The sequence below is a fragment of the Balaenoptera ricei genome, chromosome 18 (assembly GCF_028023285.1).
Source record: "Balaenoptera ricei isolate mBalRic1 chromosome 18, mBalRic1.hap2, whole genome shotgun sequence".
Classification (NCBI taxonomy): domain Eukaryota; kingdom Metazoa; phylum Chordata; class Mammalia; order Artiodactyla; family Balaenopteridae; genus Balaenoptera; species Balaenoptera ricei.
The window spans coordinates 53182152-53196109 of NC_082656.1; the positions used below are offsets into that span (position 1 = coordinate 53182152).

The following is a 13958-nucleotide window of genomic DNA, read 5'->3' on the forward strand; positions in this document are numbered from 1 at the left end:
GAAAAAAAGGGCAAGCAGTTAATACTGGAAAATGAAAATTAGTCAATTTATCACTAAGCACTAGATGGACCGATTGTCAGATGTACTTTGGCCTCCTGGACAGATACACCTTATCCATGAAGGTGGGCGCATTGGGCTTGCATAATTCCCCTTCCTCTGATCTCAGGTTCATTGAGCGCCCTTCTGATTTGCATTTCTCAAGGAGTGTTAATATGTTTTCAGGGTCTACTATGTTTTACATATGGTGTTCAGTTTTCACAGCAACCCCAGGAGTTGTTATCCCTGTTTTACAGCTGAGGAAATAGCTGGCCACTTCTGCCTGGGGTTGCCCCTCTGGCCTTCAAATATCCACAGGCAATTTTTTTCCCACACACAGAAAACACTACACATTTGTTCTGAGCATGTAATGTTTAGACTATGCAATGAACTTGGGGGTACAGATATCTCTTTGAATGAATTAATAGCAATGTATAAAACTGCTCACATCACTTATTTGTTAAATGTTTCATTTGGCAGTCAGTTGAAAATTTCACTGTAAAAAAAGTTTGTCTTAAAATTTTTATTACCTACCTCCAGCACTTCAGGATTTTAAAAACATTTCTTTTTCATTACTTATTTAGTTCAATATAAAACTTTAAATCAGCGTATATTGAACAATCAATCAACCTGTAATTTTAAGCACTGTAATACTACTAAAGTTTGTTTGTTGCATCAAAAATGACCACGAGATAGGTAATACATAACAATGTTTTTATATTTTGGAGATTCTTAAAGAATTTATATTATCAAATAAAAGTGGTATTTTGTTTCATTTCAAATATTATGTTAGTCTCTAATTTTAAGAGAGCCAGCAATTTTAATTGTAAAATAGTAATTCTGCCACTTACTGCCCATAAAAGAAGGACAAATAAGACAGAAAACTGACAAAATTCAAAAATCTTTATCAAAGTGCAGGATCTCCATTTGATGCACAGTTGTCTCGATCATATCCAAATACAGATCCATGTTGGAACCAAAAGTCAACATATCTGCCCACCCCCTACACACCCAACACACATTGGTGGAGCAGAGACAGGAGAACACAAGGAAGAATTCCATCTCATTTACTTACTTATTTACTTACTGGAAAGAGATGAATGGGAGACACAGCTGTCACTGGTCCACAGCAGTGATGAAATCCTGCCAGGAAGGCATGAAGACCTCCTGCCCAAGGTCACATAACTAACTCAATTTGTTCTGTCTTCAAAATGGATAATAGGGGGACTTCCCTGGTGGTCCAGTGGCTAAGACTCTGCACTCCCAATGCAGGGGGCCCAGGTTCAATCACTGGTCAGGGAACTAGATCCCACATGCTGCAACTAAGAGTTTGCATGCCACAACTAAAGATCCCGTGTGCCACAACTAAGAACTGGCATGGCCAAATAAATAAATATATATTTTTTAATGGATAAAAAATTCTCCACTCTACCACAGTGTGTAATAGGCTGACCCACTGATTTTTATTATTAGTTATTAAATATCTGACTCCCCCAATAGATTATAAGCCCTGTGAAAATTGTCTGTTCACCACTATATGCCAAGTGATTAGCAAAGTGTCTGACACTTCAGAGATGTTCAATAAATATTTGTTGAATGAACGAACAATATAACTACTACAGACTACTTAGCCATTATATTTTCAGTGTAAATTAATAAATAAATATTTTGAGTTATATACCCATCTTCACTGAATTTGGTCAGCATGAATCATTCCTCCTGAGGCAAGATCATTGGACGGATTGAGTTTCTTGAGATGTTGGACTAGTAGACCCAACTACATCATCTAGCAAAATGCTATGTATCATAGGTTTACTGCTTGTTTGTTTGTTTGTTATTACTTCAGAAGCACAGACGAATACTGGATTAATCATTTAATTGTAGTTCTTGGTTTATGGCACACTTTCATCATTGGTCTAAACCTAGCTCTCTTTTATTTTAATGTATTTTATGTGTTTATTTAATGATATGATAAACACCATGAACTTATTTCCCAACATGAATAATTGGACATTACCAGTAATTTACATCTACTGTAGGTTCCTCTTCTATCCTGCCTCTAACTTCTCCCTGTCTTGAAACCTAGAGGTAACCAATCACCTTGGTTTTGCTTTTCATTCCCTTAATTTATTTATCTTTATGTTTTTACATACATATATTCAGTATTATGTTACTAAGATTAATTTATGACATTGTGTATACTTTTTGCTCATTAATTTTCTCTCAGTACAATATTCCATAGTGAAAACATACCACTCTTTATTTATCAGTTCTCCTGTCCACAGTCATATGGGCTGTTGCCAGATGAGGGCAACTTCTGGATCGTGCCCTTAAAGCATCCCTTCTAGTGGAATTTGTGTGTGAAGCCAGGAGTTGGTACAACCACCCTGAACTCGTTGAAGAAGCTGTACAGTAAGAACAGTAGAGTTATAAGATAGAAGTGTAGGTCCTTGATGTCTTCAAGCAGAACAAACGGCTCGGACATGATAAATAATTTTGTCTAATTTAAGCCATCGTCATTTTGGGATTACTACCACAGCAGCTGATAACCTAACACATAATTTGTACCTAAAAGTGAGATGCTACTGGAATAAAACGTGTAACAGGAGGCACTGGTAGTCAGGCAACAGGTGGTGAGGTTACCGTGGACGGGAACGGTGGTGACTCATGCTACGGCAAAACATCTGATAAAACTATCACCATATGATACTTAAGTTGCAGACCACGTGCTTATAGAGCCTATAGCTCTAAGGCAGTGTTTCTTAACATAGGTCCTCTTGGCATTTGGGGTAGAATAACTTTTTGTTGGTCAAGAATACCCTAGGCATTGTAGGATGTACAGCTCCCCACCCATAAAATGCCAGCAGTATGAACTGAAAATGATTCAGTGATCTTATATACTAGCCCCAGGCAATGTAACAATCAAGAACTTCCTCATACATTCCCTCATGCCCCTTATAGGAGCTAGGCTGCCCCCAGGTAAGAACCACTGCACTAGAGGAACTAACTAGAAAAAATGGTAGAACGCTGATGTGTTGGCTCCTTCTCGCCACTTTTGGCAAAATTCTGCGAGAGAGAGCAGCTCAGGCTAGGTTTACATGCAGAGATGGAGGGAACCTCCCTTTGGAAGAGAGGTTCTGGTTGTGGCTGGATGCAGAAGGGTGGGACTTTGGGATTGTCTTCCCTTGGGAAGGATAAACATGTTCTGCAAGTGGAAGGAAGGATGCCTGTAGTTGGTAGACAAGGAGGAAGACTAGCAATGATGGTTGGCTTTCCTTAGAATCCCTTTTCTCCCTGTAGCATAGCAATAGAACTTTTAACTGGGCACACAGCTACCCCGCTAGACATTTTCTAGTCTCCTTGGCAGTTAGAAGTGGCTACATGAATAGGTTCTTCCAATGGGATGTGAGTAGAATGAGGTGTGTAACACTCAGGACGTGAGTTTATACGGAGAAGTATGCCCTTCCGCCTCCCTCCCTCTCTTCTGCTGGCTGGTATGTAGGCATGATGATAGAAACAGGAGCAGCCATGTTTTTCACAAGATGGAAGCCATGTGTTGAGGATGGCTGGTCAACTACACAGAAGGAGCCTGGAGCCCTTGATGACTGGAGCCCTCTCTAGCCACCATACCAACTATCTTATTTAGCCCATCTCACCGGGAAGACACATGCACCCTCTTGCATCCATGATCTCATATATATTATCTTGCCCTGTTTGTTAGCTGGTTCAAGTTGTAAACTGAAGTGATAATAACATTAGCTGAGTTCAGGTCATCATTTTCACCAATCCTAAAACAAGAGCTGGACTTTGTGGTCTGACCTATCTCAGCAGCAGAACTCTTTTCTTTCAGATTTCTAAATTTTCCCCCAGTTTTACTGAGATATAATTGGTATATAACATTGTATTAATTTAATGTGCACAACATAATGATTTGATATATGTACATATTGGGGGATGATCACCACAATAAGTTTACATCCATCATCTCACATAGTTACATTTTTTTTCTTGTGGTGAGAACTTTTAAGATCTACTCTCTTAGCAACTTTCAAATATATAGTACAATATTGTTAACTATAGTCACCATGTTGTGCATCAGACTTCTAAGCGTTTTGTTTTTTAATTTTTAATTTTTAAAGTTTTTTTCTTCCTGTTTTATTGAGCTATAACTGACATACAGTACTATATAAGTTTAAGTGTACAGCATAACGATTTGACGGACAAATATCATGAAAGACTTCTAAGTTTTAATGATCTCAAAATCTGCAATACATAACCTATCTAGCACCCAGACCTTGGTTTCTAGTACCATTGTTGTCTAATAAAAAGAATGAGGGTTCTTTGGGAGAAATGACTGATTCAAATACACAAGGTGAGCCTGGAGCATCTTGTAGTGATAAGTGTCAGAAAGCAGTGCTCAAAAATTTTTTTTTAAATTGGCAGGGGTGTGTCAAAGCGGCACAGGAGCCAAAGGAAAGAGCTCCCAAGAGTCGAAGTTGGAATGACTTGAGGAAAAAATGTATTCAATTGTAACCCCAAGTATAAAATAAATATCCATGAGTTTGTACTGTTACAGATAAATGACTGAGTACATTAATAATGGGGAGAAGAGACGAATCTCTCTCCCAGAAGAATTCTAAATAAAATATGTAGATACTTCACCATAAAAGAAGGGGAACATAACTCCACATTCCTTAAGCATAGCCTGCAGGTAGTGACTTCCTTCCAAGAGTAAAATATGGAAAAAAGCAGATGGACAAGTAACTTTACAGTGGAGAAACAATCATTGCTTCAGCCAGGTTATCAATATCCACATGAACGCTCGTAAGTCATGTCGCTAGTATGTACCCTTGATATGAAGTGAGGAAAATGCACTTTCTATCTGTGATACCCATAACTCCAGTTCAGAAAAACATTGGACGGATCCCAAATGAGGCACAGCCTACAACATACCTGACCAGTTTGAGTAGTCCTCAAAACTGCCAAGGTCAACAGAAATAAGGAAAGTCTGAGAAACTGTCGCAGACAAGAGAAGCTTAAGGAGACATGATGACTAAATGTAATATCATGTCCTAGATGGGATCCTGGAACAGAAAAATATATTAGGTATAAACCGAGGAAACCTAATGTATCAATAGTGGTTCATCAATTAAAACAAATGTACCATAAGATGTTAATAGGGGAAATGGTGTGGGGTATATGGGAACTTTCTGTACTATCTTTGCAATTTTTCTATAAAACTAAAACTTGAAACAAAGTTTATTTTTTAAAATCTAAAGTACAAAATAAATTTTTTAAATTATTTGAAAAAAATTATTTGAAAAGATAATTCTGCTTAAGTACTTTTAAAAACGAAGCACCAGCATGATGGAAATTTCAACGCCTTTAATTTAATGTGACTATCTTGCCTTCTTTCCACATAAATCTGATATGTATGTTAACCTGTCTTGGTAGCAGAATATCTGAAAATATTTGGGTTTTGCTTGATGAGCTTGGGGATAATCTATTTCTTTTTGGAAACTAAATGCTCATTAATACATTTTCCAACTTGAGAATCAAGTATTTTCCAAAAGTTTACATTTAATTCAAGTGTTTGAAACTTGAAACACATTTTCCCACAGAAATGTTACAAACAGTGGTTAATGCCCAGGTCAGCCAGGTGAAGCTCATTAAACTCATAATAAGCAAAATAGACATCCTCAGTGAAAATAGTGTAAAACTATATTATGAAAAAAACTTGCCTTTCAAATTCAAAAGATAAATTTAAACATGCAATTTAAATTTATTCTAATCAAATCCATCACCCAGTGTTTGAGCCAAGGGCTTTCTTTGGGCCTCTCTGCAACACTGCAAATGAGGAGGGGGAGGAAAATGGAGGGTGTTAAACTGGGGTGAGTGGGAGATGGAAAGACCATAAGCACAGTCTGGGAAGGCAAGTGTGCGGTTTTGACCCAGATTGGGTGGGCAGGTTTCTACTTTGATTTCTGGGGATACAATGAAGTTGGTACCCCAAAGGATTTGAGAAAGGGATAGAAAGGGGACTTTGCCTTCTCCTAGTCCTAAATCTTTAATGTGCTACTATGCAGAGGGTGGGTAATAGAGTAGTCTATGGGCAGCTGGTAAGGATGAATGCCCAGTCGGCTGACTCTTCAAGCTGGTGGGACCTGAGTACATGGGTAGACAGCAGTAGGCAGTGGACCCGGGCTCCTCACAACAGTATGCTACTGAGCAGAGGACCAAGAAAGTGGATTCACGTAGGAGATTGCAGAAATGCTGACAGGGTGTGAAGAGGACTTAAATTCCCAACAGGGAGGCTCAGAAGAGGAAACAAAGGTAAGCGGAAGAAATGAAGTTTCTTGCAGTGATACCAGCCAAAATATCAGACCCAGCTGCGGTCGTGATTTCTATAGCACAGCGAGGGGGCCTACGTTTGATGTATTTCAGGTTTGTCTATTCTGATTTGGAGACACACTATACCATTTGTTAAAATAAGGATACATTGTACCACAAAAAGAACTGTAAGAACTTTTCAGAAGCATAATTAAAAAGCAAACATTTTTATCAATTATTTCTTAAAAACAATGATACATATTTTTTTATAATGCATTATGGATTAAAAAAAATTTTTTTAACTGCTCTTCCTCTCCCTCTCCAGATACCCTCTCCATCAATGCTTACAGCATGGTAAACATCTCTCCTTAATTTTCCTAATTTTCCATGAAGAATTCAAATATATATTGAGTGCATTTTACAGTTTTATGAAACAACAATATGTGTTGATAACAGCAAATGTATTGTTAATACATATTGATAATGGCAGGTATATGATATGCTGTAACATAGATATGATGAATTTATTCAACCATTTCTTTATTGACAGTCACTGCTCCCTTTATTTTACTTTTCACCACTTGGGGAAATGCTACAATAAAAATCTTCATACAAATATCTTGTGTTATTCAAGTTTATGCTCACTTGCTGTTGTAACAAACACTCTAAAAATCTCACCAGCTTACCAAAACAAGAGTTTGTTTCTAGCTCACATCACTGTCTGGTGCAAGTCAGGCTGTTACTATGAGTTTGCCTCCAATCGTGATTCAGGGGCTCCATCTTATGGTTTCCCTATCTCAGATCTCTTCGTTTCCAGCAGTCAACACGGGAGAGAGCTTGGAAGACAAGGAAAGGTTTATGACAAAGACTGGATGTATGTTAGGACACTTCTGCCCAGATTCCACTGGCTACAACCCAATCATGAGGTCCCAACCTAATTGCAAGGGAGGCTGGGAAATGCAGTCTTCCTGTGTGCCCTAACAGGAACTAGATGAACATTTAGTCAATTTTGCAAATATTTTTATATACAGTAAGTCCCCTACATATGAACGAGTTCCGTTCCGAGAGCGCATTCGTTAAGTCCAATTTGTTTGTAAGTCCAACAAAGTTAGCCTAGGTACCCAACTAACACAATCGGCTATATAGTACTGTACTGTAATAGGTTTATAATACTTTTCACACAAATAACATAAAAAACAAACACAAAAAATAAAACATTTTTAATCTTACAGTACAGTACCTTGAAAAGTACAGTAGTACAGTACAACAGCTGGCATACAGGGGCTGGAATCGAGTGAACAGGCAAGAAGAGTTACTGACTGGAGGAGAGAGAGGAGGTGGGAGATGGTAGAGCTGAAGGATCGTCAGCAATAGGAGACAGAGAGCAAGCTGCAATTTCACTCACGCCTGACGTGGATGGCACAGGTTCTGGTTCCGTGATGGATTCAATTCTACCTACCTTCTTGCTTCTGGACATCCTGGGCTTGAAATAAAGATACTATACTACTGTACTCTATACAGTACTGTACAGTAAAGTACACAAAAGCACAACCACTTGAAGAGGATGTACACATGTGACAATGTACCCCAGACACGTGAACTAACTTACGTGATTGGACACGCGAACACACGTTCGCACCTTTGAAAGTTCACAACTTGAAGGTTCATATGTAGGGGCCTTACTGTATGGTGGCTTTACTCCAAAGGATATATTTCTGGACTGAAATTTCTGGGCTGTGAAATTCTATATAATGTGTGTATGTCTATCACTCCGCAAAAAAGGCCATGATAACTCCTATTTCTGTCAGCAGAGTAGAAATATTCAGCACCTTTCTTGCTTTTCTAAATCTCCCTTCCAAAGGTACTAAAAGACTAGAAACTTCATTGACCAGATTCCTGTGTCAACAGGGTCCTGGTTTAACTTCCACCAATGAGAGGCACTCTCACTGAAACTAGAAAAGGTGAAGAAAGCAAGCAGCCTTTATTTCATTCTAACATGTTGACACTTGGCAGAAATGGCCTGTATAGTTGCTTCCAGGTGACATCCTGCATTCTGCAGAGATTACTGGCAGGGGCTTTCCCTGAAATTCCTGCACTACCGGATTTTCTGAAAGCCAGCAATGATTTCTCCTGACTTGTTCACTCAGTCTTTCTAACAGTTTAGTGAACATCTCATTTCTTGTATAAAACCTCTTCCTACTTGAAATATTTAAAGCAATTTGTTTCCAGACTAAGTACTAACATATACATCAACCTAGCATTTGTCTTTTATCTTTGTTTATGACCCATTTTTTCCCACATATAATTTTTTAATTCTTATATTTCAAATATATTTATGTTTTATGTTATAGCTGTGGTGTTGCTGCTTCCCAAGCCTTAGTTAACATAAATATTCTATAAAACGTCTAATTTCTATCTTTTATAGTTAAATCATTAATTCATCTGGAGTTTACTTTTGCATGTGTTGTGACTGCTAGTATCATTTATTAAATTAATTCTGTTTTCTCACCCAACTGAAATATCATCTTTGTCCCAAATATCTTGATCTATTTCTAGGCCACCTAGTCTATTCCAGTGATCTGTTTATTTTCCTGAGCAATGCCATACAGTGTTGATTGCTGTGGTTTTATAAAATATTTTAACAACTGTTTTATAAATCTAAATTCAAAAGAGACCATCTAACACAATAACTTGTGCTACCAGGTTAACGCAGTTGTACATAAACTCAGAATAAAATTTATTTTTCTATGTCTGTGCACATATTTGAACTTTCTACAAATATTAATAACAGAAGCATCTGAATGCTTGGCTAAAATAAGGGAGCAATGACCAATCCTCACCTGATTCCAAATGTTGGAGAAGGAGCAGCCTCACTCTTCTGATTGCTTTCATAATAAGTGAATGTTATAAAATTGAATTTGTAAAGTAACATTATCCTAATCAAATACTACTTCTGTCATTCATATATACTTTATATATAAGACTATAAAGGACTCTATCTAAGAATTTGTTTAGAGAGGCACAGTCAAGATGGCTGTGTGGGGAGACGAAGAGTTAGCGTCTCCCCACAACTAGGGCGCCTGCCGGCCGCTGGTGGGGAACTCTGATGCCCAAGAAGACGCGAGGAACCCCAAAGTGAACTGGTAGGATGAAGGCGGACTGAGGCGGGAGGAGAAGTGGAGGCCAGACAGGATCGGCACCCCTGAAGCTGGGGAGATCAGGAGAGGCAGGCAGGAGGGCCCCTCCAGGAGGAACGGGAGAGGAGTGGAGAGGTTGATTGCCCCGCCCACTTGGGCCAGGGGAGCCTGCTGAGCTCCCAGGCTGGTCCCCTGCCCTCCAAGGTCCACCCCCCCCAACCGAATTGGTCCTGTGGGCATAGAAGGGAGGCCGGGGAGATCAGGAGAGGCAGGCAGCATGGGCCCTTGCAGGCTGGAGGAGCAGGAGAGGAGAGGAGGGCGTTTGCCCCGCCTACTCAAGCCCAGGAAGCCTGCTGGGCTCCCAGGTGAGGTCCCCTGCCCTCTGAGACCAGGACTGGGAGGCATGCCTGGGGCCCTTCTGTTCCTTGAGCCTAAGCCCCACCCCCCATAGCCCCCAGGGCCTTTTCCAGCATTGGCCCCGCCCACCACCCAAAACTCGTCCTTGCTTAGGCCCCGCCCTCCACAGCCAAGGCCTCCCCCCGCTTCTTTTTTCTTTTCTTTTCCCTCCTCTTTTTTTTAATATTGTGGTACTGACGTACCTTCCAGTTGTTGATTCATCTATATTTTTATTTTTATATTCTTCCTAACATATCTGTTAGTTTCCCAGTCTAATTTTATTTTTACTTTGCTACTGTTCTTTTTTTTTTTTCCGCCCCATGCACATTGAGGGATCTTGGTTCACGAGCCGGGGGGTTGGGCCAAAGCTCCTGCGGTGGGAGCTCGGAGTCTGAACCACTAGACTAACAGAGAAAGACCCCAGGGAATATTCATCAGTGTGAGGTCTCACAGAGTTCCTCATCTCAGCACCAAGACCCAGCTCTACCCAACAGCCTAAAAATTCCAGTGTTGGAAGCCTCAGGCCAAACAACCAGTAAGACAGGAACACAATCCCACTCATTTAAAAAAAAAAAAAGACAGCAAAAAAATATGGCACAGATGAAGGAGCAAGATAAAAACCTACAAGACCAAATAAATGAACAGGAAATAGGCAACCTACCTGAAAAAGAATTCAGAGTAATGATAGTAAAGATGGTCCAGAATCTTGGAAATAGAATGGAGGCACAGACTGAGAACATACAAGAAATGTTTAACAAAGATCTAGAAGAACTAAAGAACACAAACAGAGATGAACAGCACAATAACTGAAATAAAAATACACTAGAAGGAATCAATAACAGAATAACTGAGGCAGAAGAACAAATAAGTGAGCTGGAAGACAAAATGGTGGAAATAACTGCCAAGGAGCAGAATAAAGAAAAAAGAATGAAAAGAATTGAAGATAATCTCAGAGACCTCTGGGACAACACTAAACGCATCAACATTCGAATTATAGGGGTCCCAGAAGAAGAAGAGAAAAAGAAAGGGTCTAAGAAAATATTTGAAGAGATTATAGTCAAAAACTTCCCTAACATGGGAAAGGAAATAGTCACCCAAGTCCAGGAAAAAGAGAGTCCCATACAGGATAAACCCTAGGAAAAACACACCAGGACACATATTAATCAAACTAACAAAAATTAAATTCAAGAAAAAAATATTAAAAGCAGCAAGGGAAAAACAAAAAATAACATACAAAAAAAATAAATAACATACAAAGGAATCCCCATAAGGTTATCAGCTGAGTTTTCAGCAGAAACTCTGCAGGCCAGAAGGGAGTGGCAGGATATACTTAAAGTGATGAAAGAGAAAACTACAACCAAGATTACTCTACCCAGCAAGGATCTCATTCAGTTTCGATGGAGAAGTCAAAATCTTTTCAGACAAGCAAAAGCTAAGAGAATTCAGCACCACAAAACCAGCTTTACAGCAAATGGTAAAGAAACTTCTCTAGGCAGGAAACGCAAGAAAAGAAAAGGACCCACAAAAACAAACCCAAAACAATTAAGAAAATGGTAATAGGAACACACATACAGATAATAACCTTGAATGTAAATGGATTAAATGTCCCAACCAAAAGACACAGACTGGCTGAATGGATACAAAAACAAGACCCATATATATGCTGTCTACAAGAGACCCACTTCAGACCTTGGAACACATACAGACTGAAAGTGAAGGGATGGAAAAAGACATTCCATGCAAATGGAAATCAAAAGAAAGCTGGAGTAGCAACATTCGTATGTGATAAAATAGACTTTAAAATAAAGACTGTTGGGGCTTCCCTGGTGGCACAGTGGTTAAAAATCCACCTGCCAATGCAGGGGACACGGGTTCGAGCCCTGGTCCGGGAAGATCCCACATGCTGTGGAGAAATTAAGCCCGTGTTCCACAACTACTGAGCCCGAGTGCCACAACTACTGAAGCCTGAGAGCCTAAAGCCTGGGCTCCGCAACAAGAGAAGCCTCCGCAAGGAGAAGCCCGCGCACCGCAACGAAGAGGAGCCCCCGCTCGCCACAACTAGAGAAAAGCCCGCGTGCAGCAACGAAGACCCACCACAGCCAAAAATAAAATAAATAAAATAAATAATTTTTTTTAAATTAATAAATAAATAAGCTACAAGGATACACTGTACAGCACAGCACAAGGAATATAGCCAATACTTTATAATAACCATAAATGGAGTATAATCTCTAAAAAGTTTGAATTACTATGTTGTACATCTGAAACTAATATAATATTGTAAATCAACTATACATCAATAAAAAAAATGAATGCTAAAAAAGAAGAGTTTGTTTATAAAATGGGTAACATTACCAGTAATTTTTAAAACTATTGGTCTAATACATAAACTTGTGCTGCTTTTAATATCATTCAACTGTTTGTCTGATTTATTTTTCATTAAGATATAATTCACATACCACAGAGTTCTTCACCCTTTAAAGTTTCCAATTCAGTGGCTCTTAGTACATTCACAAAGTGTGCAGCAATCACCACTTTGTAATTCCTGTTTGTCTGATTTTCTTTTTTATTGTTTAAAAAAATGGAAAACCAAAAGTGTAATTTTCATTCAATAAATATCATTTGATCCTTAGGCAGTTTTGTTGCAGAAAGTAAAGTCCATGATTTTAGAATGATAGTAGCAATTCATCAACCAAGTAATCAGTTTTCACACAGTTTCAATAACTGCAGCAATTTCCTTGAACTGTCTGTAGAAATTCTGGAGAGAAAGGGGAAAAACAATATTAATTTTGCTTTTAGAGGCTATTTAAGTAGTTCTTTTAATTATATCTGACCAGCAGAGGCTCTAGAACATATTAAGTTTGCATTTTAATGTTACTTCCTCAACTATTATTATTCAAAAGTTACTATAGGAAACAAACAGGTGTAATTTGGTGCAAGCAAAAATACTACTGTACAGTTGGATAATGAGCTCATAAATAAACTTTTTAAAAGCATCCAACAAAGTTCTTTGTGATCACAACAGAAAGATTTATTAAATGCCCAGCACTGTCCTCAACAATAAGACTTTAAAAAAATGACAGATTGGTTCCCAGGCTCTGAACCACTTTTAATTCAGTGAAAGACTACATTTCAGGGTGATAAGGGCTGTCTTGTCAGTTATACTAAGAGAGACCCAACAATGACAGTACCTTACATGGTAGAAGCTTATTTCTCTTCCCATTAAAAACTAAGCTGGTATGGTAATTCTCCTGTAGAAGTCATCAGATAAAAAAGGGATCAAATTCTGTTTTCCTTTCTTAACCTCTACTTGCCGAGAAGTAGGAAGCAAATTTGATATACTCTAATGATTTACATCCTTGTATTTTCCCTCTTCTTTGGACTTAATTCTCTATTTTGCTACTTAAAAGAGTATCTGTATTTTGTTTTAACTCATATGTAAGTTTATTACGGAACGAAGGAGGAAGTAACCATTTCTTAAAAAATATATACTCATGATCATAATTTCAGCTACTAGAAAGATAAAAGTCAAAAGCTCAAAGAATGCTCCTTGGCGCTCAGTCCTATAATGTGACTAACAGGCTCTGTTTGCCTGGTTAGCTGTAAGCCACGTAAAAACTACCTTTAAAAGAGTTGCCCCATTTGTGATCTTTTTACTATGAGAAAAAAATTTTAAGAGGTGTAATCAGCACCTGATCTGAGCACAAATGCGGCAAAGAAAAATAAAAATTAGGCCAGTATTATGAATTTCAAAAGGACTGAAACCTATATTCCTTTTTGAAGTAGATTTGGTCTTTATATTCAGTTGAAAGCTACTCACATATCACAATACACTACATTTATTTCCTTTCAACCAAGTCCTAATCTGCTTCCAAGGCACTATTTAGCATTAAAAATAATGAATCTGTGACCCTTTTTTGTTCTACAGCAGACACTGCTGTTCTAAAAAAAGGAATCAAAAGGAGAGAAAATCCTTAAAATATAATTTGTAAAACAGAACTACAATATAACCCACAAATCTCACTTCTGGATATATATCCAAAGGAAATAAAATCACTA

At 38.4% G+C, this 13958-nt stretch overlaps 1 protein-coding gene across 7 annotated transcripts in view; it reads right to left on the reverse strand.

Annotated features, from left to right (window-relative positions):
* Positions 1-13958, reverse strand: part of COMMD6 (COMM domain containing 6) — a 168177-nt gene that overhangs the window by 141496 nt on the left and 12723 nt on the right. For 4 of the 7 annotated variants that reach the window (XR_009498749.1, XR_009498754.1, XR_009498753.1 and 1 more), the window contains 2 exons: positions 12359-12657; positions 5597-7202 (listed from right to left, as the gene is read on the reverse strand). Coding sequence is in view for 1 of the 7 variants with exons in the window: in XM_059903044.1 (XP_059759027.1) it covers positions 12607-12657 (51 nt within the window). In the remaining 6 variants the exon portion in view is untranslated. Of the gene's footprint in view, positions 1-2289; positions 2442-4989; positions 5121-5596; positions 7203-12299; positions 12658-13958 lie in introns of those variants that run through there. The other 3 variants (XR_009498750.1, XR_009498751.1, XM_059903044.1) reach the window with 3 other exon arrangements.